The 9472-nt window shown below is 31.2% G+C and overlaps 1 protein-coding gene across 1 annotated transcript; it reads left to right on the top strand.

Moving 5' to 3' along the window:
- LOC109839186 (carboxymethylenebutenolidase homolog) lies at positions 2952-8560 on the top strand. Its single transcript, XM_020407617.1, has 2 exons — positions 2952-3046; positions 7857-8560. The coding sequence occupies exons 1-2, from the start codon at positions 2952-2954 to the stop codon at positions 8461-8463; spliced, it is 702 nt and encodes a 233-aa protein (XP_020263206.1). The 3' UTR covers positions 8464-8560.

The raw sequence follows: 9472 nt of genomic DNA, 5'->3' as shown, positions 1-9472 counted from the left end.
GCTAGATACTTAGAGAGGGTGGCCGAGCTTATTTTTATAAGCTTTTAATCTATCCTAGCTTTTGGTGGCTTTCGGCTTTTATGACAAGAATAGTATAAAAACTTTTTTGGTAGAATCGTAATTTGTTTTGTTAAACTAGCTTATTTAAGTGAGCTTTTAAGCTAGTTTTTGAAAAGCTGGGTTACTTTTGAGTTTTTATGAGTTTTGATGAGCCAAAATGGTATTTTTGTATAAAAATGAACTCTCTATAATATCTTTTGAGTTTTTATGAGTTTTGATGAGCCAAAATGGTATTTTTGTATAAAAATGAACTCTCTATAATATGGTTAGCAAGAATCAAAGGTTTCAGTTTATAAAAGTTCACCAATGTTCTGTTTAATAAAGATTTAGATCTGAATTTTGCTTAAACAAGAGTTAATTCATGTTTACTATTATCAAAACGTTTTAATCTTTTTTCTCTTGTATTTAGAATGTTGGGAATATAGTTTACATGCTTAAAATTCATTGTTTTTCTACAGTATGAGTTATAGAGACATTAGATCTGTATTATCGTAGAAATATACAATTTTTATTTCAGGTTTTGAGCTGACAGAAACCCAGATTTGGGTTTCTGTCCGCTTGGCGGTCGACCGGTGCGGTCGACCGCTGGGCTCGCTGTAGGGGCAGAAATAGCCTGCGGTCGACCATACCGGTCGACCGCGACGTTCTGCCGGTCGACCGAGATGCCGCAGCGGTCGACCAACCGGGCTCGTATCAGAGTGCGGTCGACCGAGTCGGTCGACCGCCGCACTGTCTGTTGCAAATCCCTGTATTGTGTATTTTTGAGCATTTTACTCATGTTCGAGTGTTTGCCTGGATTATCTGACCTTGGTTTTTAGTCTTACTATGTACCCAGGAATGATAGATGACCTGAGAGTACCAATTGTGGATATATACACTGATTTGATCGTGAATTGATATAGGTAGATTTCACTATGTATCTCAGCGATATTTTCACCATTTCACAGTCCTCGTGTTGGACTATAATCCATAGAAGTCCTCGTGTTGGACTATAATCCCTAGAAGTCCTCGTGTTGGACTATAATCCATTTCTGTCCTCGGGTTGGACATTTGCACTTATTTCAAGAGTTTGGAAACAACAGTATACAGTTCCTGTATCGGACATATTCTCTTGACCCGGAATATGAGTTTTTCTCACAGGAGTTTATGGCATGACACTCATGTAGATTTTGACATGATATTTATGTAAGTAATAACATGATACTCATGTTGGCTATGTCACAGCACTGTATTTATGCTCTGGTGTTTGTCGCATTTCTTTTATTATTGTTACTGTACTATAACCTTGGGTTTGGTATTTAGGGGTTTATAATTTGAGATGTAAGGTATATACATGAGGGTTTCCTTGTTTGGATTATTTCGCTCGACGTACCAATTCTCGTGTTGTAAATTTCTAAATACTAAAACCCTCTTTAGTAAGATCAATGATTTTTAGATCTATTACAAATTATCTGTATTTTCTTATACAACGAGCCCTGTTCCCTTGGGGTTGGTTGTGATGTTACTCGCTAGCGCTTTGACGCTCGTTGTCCCTCCCCCTTTCAGGTAACTAGCCAGGAGCCCGGAGAGTCGTAGGTTGATGGCGATGCATTTTTAGCTTCAGCTGTCTAGTTAGTTATATGTTTTATTTGGAGCTCCACTTTAGATTTTCTTTTGTTTAGACATTTGAGAGTCTTGTTCTAGAAGTTGTAAAGGCTGTGTGCCTTATTTTCTTTTGTCAGATATTTGTATTTGAGACTTGTTGAGTATTCTAGTTTATCTACACAGACCTTGACTATGTACTTCAGTATGTTGGATGATGAGATATTTATGTGATTTCATTTCATCAGTATTTCTTGTGTTATCTTTCACTTGCTTTTGTACCTACACATGTTGTTGATTTCTACTAGATAGATGTTAATTGTGATGGTGAAACATGTTATTGCACGGTGTGGTGCATGGCGGGTTAGACATTCTTGGTTTCACCTTTGACTACAGCCTTGTGTGAACCCAGGGGCGTCACAATATATATATATATATCACATATATATATATATATATATATATATACACACACACACACATGCTTGGTAATGAGCCAACCTCACTATCAAGTTCAATGAAAGAACTTGGTACCAAAATTCTCCATATTTCTCATATATAATATTGTCAATGGAAAAGATAAACTGAGTACTCCTTTTCTTCTTGTTGCTTAAATACTTTCCTCCTTCTTTGTCCTACATTAAACTGGAATTAGGACATGAAGGGACATTGCAATAGATACGAGAGGAGCTTTTGCATGATCTTTTAAATTTCCAGTTTTTTTCCATTTTATTCATTGTATTTGCAACGACAATAATAATGACAAGTAATTCATCTTAATAAATCAGGGATGATTGTTGATGAGATAATTGCTGAATAGAAAAAAGAAAAAGTTTAACAGAGAGACTGAAGGAGAAAATTAAGGAGGTGATGCTAGTTTAGCGGGAGATTAAATGAGAAATGTGCAAGAGTTTATTTAGAAAGAAATTGAAAGGCCAAGGGTAGTAACTCATGAAGTTTTAATTACAAAGAAATTGAAATGAGTTAATTAGGTAGAAGAATTTGAGAGGGAAGATTAATAGTCAGGTTTCTAAAAATGTGACACGTGTCAATGCTCAAGAATTTTGACACCTAGCATTTTAAGGTATTACTTTAGTATATTGTATGGATATGTGTATGTGTGTGTGCAGACACACACGTAAAAGGAAAATAAAGTACGAGGTGACACCTCATTTTATAAAATGAGCTACCAAAAAATGCACATGTGATGAGGCCTACCTTAGTTATCACAGTAAAAGCTCATTTTATAAAATGAGCTACCAAAAAATGCACATGTGATGAGGCCTACCTTAGTTATCACAGTAAAAGGCATGGGCCTCACCATTTCATCTCTTAAATGCACATGTGATGAGGCCTACCTTAGTTATCACAGTAAAAGGCATGGGCCTCACCATTTCATCTCTTGGTAGCTGATGCGGCATAAACATGTACCAAAAATATTGCAAATGCACAACCGTGTCAAGTTATAGTATAAAAGTTATCGATCCCACGAGGAAGGTGTTTTGTAGGAGAAAATATAAATTGGTTCTTATGTTGTGTGCATGACAAATAGGAGGAGAGAATGAGTGTGATTGTGGAGAGATGGAGAGAATGAAAATGATTGTGTAAATGAATATATTTGAGAGTGGAAGTAATAAAAAATTAAATGTGATCAACAAGGCAAGAAGGAAAAATCAAGAAACAAATAAAAATCAATAATGAAAAATAAAATTCAAGAAAGTAAAGTTGGTGGATTCAATTAAAGATATGAGTAATCTAAAATTGAACCCACTTCTTAGAAAAGGGTGATTTCCTAGAGGGCTCTAGCCTAAAAGCGAATCAAAGAAAAATAAAAATAAACAACAAGAAAAACTAAACCCAAGAATTAAATGTGAGAAAATAAATCTACTTTCTAAGCATGAAATAAGATCTAACTACAAGCATAGAAATAAATCTAAACTAATAAGCAATAAAAAAAAGAAATAAAAGAGAAAAATAAAAGAAATGCAAACCTTCGAATAATTCTTCACCTCCATCTTCATCATCTAACAAAGAGAAGAAATATTTAAAGTGGTGAAAAAAATTATTTTATTAATTATAACAAAGTTACAAATTTGGAAGGTCTTCTCAATTAAGAGTGGCCCTCCTCTCCAAATGGTGTTACAAAAATTTTCACATCCTTAACCCCTCACTCTCTAACCCTATTTATAGTAAACAATAATGAATGAGAGCCATTGGATGAAGACTTAAGCCCTAAGGAATCATTTTTAGCCTTTGAGCTTTTGGGCTTGGATTCTTTGGCCTTTTGCTTGTTGATTTTCCATTGGGCTTCTTGATTTTCCTTTGAGCTTTGCTTCATTTCTTCAAGATTCATGCTTCATTGTTTTGGTTCTGGGCTTTTGCATCATAGGCTTCTAGCTTGATTTTTGGATTGTTCACAATGCGTACAAGAAATAAGGTTTTGCTTCATTGGCTTTGGCGTTTTGGGCTTCATTAATTCATGGCTTGATTCTTTTGCTTTGGGCTTTTGGATAAATTAACAATTTGATTTTTCAATGGGCTTCTTGATTTCTCTTTTGCTTTATTTCTTCATTAAATTAAGGGCTTTTGACGAGAGATGAGATTTTTTGGAATTTATTCTTTATTAACCTGCATTTAAAGATAAAAATAATTATTAGTGGCATATTTATTCATATAAAATAGATAATGAGAGTATAAAATTATAATACTATATGATTATTAAATACCTCCACACCAAATCTTTTGCTAGTCCTCTAGCAAAGAAAAAAATTCCTAACTTACTTTCGCAGGAATCGCGGTTGTATTTAGCGCATACAACAAGCCTTTAAACCCCTAGGTTACCCTAAGGGACGAGTTGTAGTCTCGTGAGGGTTTGCAGTGCATATACTCACAAAATTCGGTCAACTTGCCAATTTAAAGAGGTTAGTGAATAACTCAATTTACTTGATAATTTTAGACAATCTAATTGAAGCTAGTTAATACTCAAGAAAACATTTTTATAAATAACTCTAAGGTAAATTTCCTAGAAAATCTTCTCATTGTAACAATACAAAACTAAGCCAAACTTAGAAATTTAATTTAAAAGTTTTGAAAAGAACATGCTAACTCATTGTTTTAAATAATTTTCAAGTTGCTTGATCTAAAATTTAAGTATGAAAATACTCTTTGGGCTTAATTACTCGGTCAGCTTAGGCTTTATAAGATAGAATCACCTTTGAATTCAAGATTTTTTTTGGTGCCCATTTTCCGCACTCTTCTTTTGTAATGCTAATTATTATTATTATTATATATGTATATATATTCTGAAAAATATGTAAATCGAGACACTTTGAAAAATTATTTTCAACTCTAAGATAAGCATGGAAAAATTTTATTACTTTAATAAAAATCCAAGTTAAGGCTTAAGTAAAGTATACAACTTTAAAAATTATTTCTTAAGAAATTTATTTAGAGTTATCATAAAAGGTGAACTTAAGTAAATAACCAACTAGGGATTAGAAAATTTCAAATTTATCAAATAAATCAATTATTACTTAACTCTATCAATTTGACAAGTGATAATATTTTTATAATTTTTTTAAGACATAAAAAGTAATCAAAAATATAACTAAAAGGTAAAATAAAGAGGAAAAAATAACTAATTCCCATCCTCACACCTAAATTTTGCATTGTCCTCAATGCAAACTCTATGATGCATAAAGTAACGCAGATAAGAAGTGAAATACTTACAATGGTCGGCATGATGAAAATCTGCAATTACTTTTGTCTTGTGGAGGATGAAATCATTAATTTATAGACATACATATATATATATATATATATATATATATTATATATATATATATATATAATATAATATATATACTATATATAGAGAGAGAGAGGAGAGAGAGAGGAACTTATGTCAATACTTAAGTGAAGCAGTCCGCTGAATTTTCTTATCATTGATGATCACCTTGATTGAGCTACATTGTGGATGATCCCGTCACGTTGAACGTGGTTCAACATATTCTAAAACCCCCACACACACAAATTTGGGGTGAACCCGTTGTGGTTTGACCCTCCGTTGAGGCCAATGTAAAAGTTTCTATATATTCGAACCGTTAAAATTGATACGAGTTGGCATGAAGGTCAAACCACGCAGGGTTCACCAATTTGGTGTGTTGGGGTTTTAGAATATTAGATAAGTTCAACGGCGGGATCATCATAATAAAGCTCCAATCAAGTGATCATCAAATGACTAAGAACTCAGTGGACGCGTCCACCTTAATTCGACATAAGTTTTCTCTTCTCTCTCTCTAAAAAATTAAGAAAATAATGTGATTCTAGGCCGCGTCCTTAGTGGGAGGCGTAGGGGTGTCAACTTAGATTCTTTTCCGCATATATTATATATATAAATATATTTTATATATATATTATATAAATATATTTTATTATATATTTTTATATATAGATATATTATATTATATATTAATATATATTTATATTATATATATATTATATATATAATATATATATATATAATATATAAATATATATATATATATATATTATAATATATTATATATATATATATATATAATTATATTTATAATATAAGATTAATATATCATATCTGTGTTACATATTGAATATAATATAAGATTAAGACTAGGCAATGTTACATATAATTAATATATATATGAATATTAATATATTATATATAATATTATAATATATAATATTTAATATATATAATCTATTCCTCTATAATAATAGGATGACAAGAATCACTGTTCATGCATGTATATGAAAGTGCTGGCAGTAATGTACTAGGTAGGCATTATACTATATATTATACATAATATTAAATATATTATATATATATATATATTATATATTAATATATTTATATATATATATATATTATACTTATAATCATTATTTAGCATTATAAATGTATATTTTAAACATTATATATATATATATTATATTATACTATATTATTTATATATACTGTATATATATAATAGTATTTATATACGTATAATTATATATAATATATATATATAAGATTATATTATATATATATATTTATTATATATATATATATATAGTATATAATATATATATATATATATATAATATATATTATATATATATATATATATATATATATAGAGAGAGAGAGAGAGAGAGAAATATGGAAACCTTAGTACCTAAGTTGCTTAAAGTAACTTGGTAGTGATGTAGCATAATTCTGCCCCACATCACACCTCAAAGATAGAGCCTCAACCACCTTCACAATCAATGTAGATGTAGGACAAGATTAGGCCAATCACTACAAGTTGTTTGGAGCAACTTGGTACCCGAAGATTTCTCGCATTTCTCTCTCTCTCACGTCACTCTCTCTTCTCTGCTCTCTCTCTCTCGTATACTATATATATATATATATATATATATATATATATATATATATATGATATATATATATACTATATATATATATATATAATTATATATATATAATATATATTATATATATATATATTATATAATGTATAAAATATATATTATACGTATAAAATATTATATTATATATATAATATATATTATATAATGTATAAGATATATATGATGTATAATATATAAAATAGATGTATTATGTATATATATATTATATATATGTATATAATATATTATATATATATATATATATTATATATTATATATATAATATATATTATATATATATTATATGTAATGTATAAAATATATATACTAATGCTACAAGTAATTTACTGCAGCATTTTACTAGCAGCAGAACAGTGATTCTTAGGTCTCCTAATTATTATAGGGAATAGATGTATTATATTAAATATTATATTATTATAATATTATATATAATATATTAATATTATATTATATTAATTATTGTAACATTGCCTAGTCTATAATCTTATATTATAATATTAATAAAAATATATGTGCAACAAATTTCACCAAGGGGTCTATCTGGCAAAAATTTCACTACAAGGGGTCTATCTGCAATTAACTTTTGTGGATAATTGCTTAATTAGTGATTATGCAAAATATCTTTTTATCCTTGTGATCGTAAGTGGCATAGCTAATTGAATTTGTACTCTTCCATTCATTACCCTACTGACACATTAGTATATCAAAACTTCTGCATCTCTTGTAAATTCACAGTTTCCATTTTGACATTTCATTAACAGTGTACTTGTACCTGATCTTTTTCGTGGGGACCCATGGAGCCAAAGCCGCCTCCATACTGAATTTGAGCCATGGCTAATACCTGATCTTTTTCGTGGGGACCCATGGAGCCAAAGCCGCCTCCATACTGAATTTGAGCCATGGCTAACAAGCCAACTAGCATCAAGGGTAGCAAAGGATATTGATACATCAGTCAAGTGGCTTGCCAATGAATTCACAGCAGCTGGAATATCGGAGAAGCTCGGTATAATTGGATTCTGTTTTGGTGGTGGAAAGCTAATTGAGACATTGGCTCGGGATCAGCACTCAAAATTTGGCACGGGCGTCTGTTTCTATGGAACACGGATCGATACATCTTTAGCTAGAGACATCAAGGTTCCTGTCCTGTTTATATGCGGGGATAAGGATCATCTTTGTCCTCTTGGTATATTAGAGGAGGTGGAGAAGACAGTTGAGGGTTCGAGGGTAGTAATCTACTCTGGAAGAGGGCATGGATTTGCTCATCGGCCAGAATCTCAGGAAGAAGATGATGATGCGGAGAATGCTTTTGCCATTATGAGGAGTTGGCTACAGGATTGCTTGGTTTCGGTTAAGAACCGTATTGTATAACCTTTAAAAAGTTTTTAGATGTTGTTTCAGTTATATGAATAGGGTAGCGTTCATGCTGTTGTTTATTCTGTTCAACTTCTAGTTGTTTCTCACATTCTACAAGTGTGTTGTGGTAATTAAGTTTGTATGTGGATTTATTGTATCGTATATGAGTTGTTTTTGGTGATTATGTTGGCTAGATACTTAGAGAGGGTGGCCGAGATTTATTGTATCGTATATGAGTTGTTTTTGGTGATTATGTTGGCTAGATACTTAGAGAGGGTGGCCGAGCTTATTTTTATAAGCTTTTAATCTATCCTAGCTTTTGGTGCCTTTCGGCTTTTATGATAAGAACTGTATAAAAACTTTTTTTGTAGAATCGTAATTTGTTTTGTTAAACTAGTTTATTTAAGTGAGCTTTTAAGCTAGTTTTTGAAAAGCTGGGTTACATAAGTTTTCTAAAATGGGCTTGTAAACAAACTTTTGTGGTATTCTGCCAAATACATAGGTATGGAAAATATAAGCTCCTCCAAACACCCTCTTGGTCTTTACTGCCTGTTCACTAGAATATTAAGATATATCTGAGCACATTTTATGTGAATATTGAGATTATATCTTTGATATTATATGTTGTGTATATGTTACTTTTCTGCTAATACATGTGTAGTCTTGCTTGTTGGTTGATCTTTTATTATATTTCTTGCTCCGTATAGCCAGTCTAGAGCGACGTTCATACTTCCTTTCTTTCGCTGGTATGGGCCTAGGCCCATCCAATTGGTCGTGGTGGACTAGAGTCTTTAATTCCTCAACAATTCTTTTTAGCAAAAGTATAATATATCTGAAAAAAAATTCCAATAATTTCCGCTTTTTATGACGGCTCTCCAATCTTTACCTGAACAAGTTTGTAGCTTTAGAGAGGTTTTTTATTAATAATTTGACCTTTGATCATAATTATTGGGCTCGTCAGCTGTACCGCAGCATTGTATGAGCCCAATATCCTACGGGCTTGGGACTTACTGGCCCATTCTCA

This window comes from Asparagus officinalis, chromosome 4 (genome assembly GCF_001876935.1).
Source record: "Asparagus officinalis chromosome 4, Aspof.V1, whole genome shotgun sequence".
In the NCBI taxonomy this organism is placed as follows: domain Eukaryota; kingdom Viridiplantae; phylum Streptophyta; class Magnoliopsida; order Asparagales; family Asparagaceae; genus Asparagus; species Asparagus officinalis.
Note: the sequence above shows the minus strand (reverse complement) of the source record. Positions and strands in the feature narration are given on the sequence as shown.

Coding starts and splice junctions, on each gene's coding strand:
- LOC109839186 (XM_020407617.1), top strand. CDS start 2,952: ATGGGCCTCACCATTTCATCTCTTAAATGCACATGTGATGAGGCCTAC. Junction 3,047..7,856: donor CCTCACCATTTCATCTCTTG/GTAGCTGATGCG, acceptor TTTCATTAACAG/TGTACTTGTACCTGATCTTT.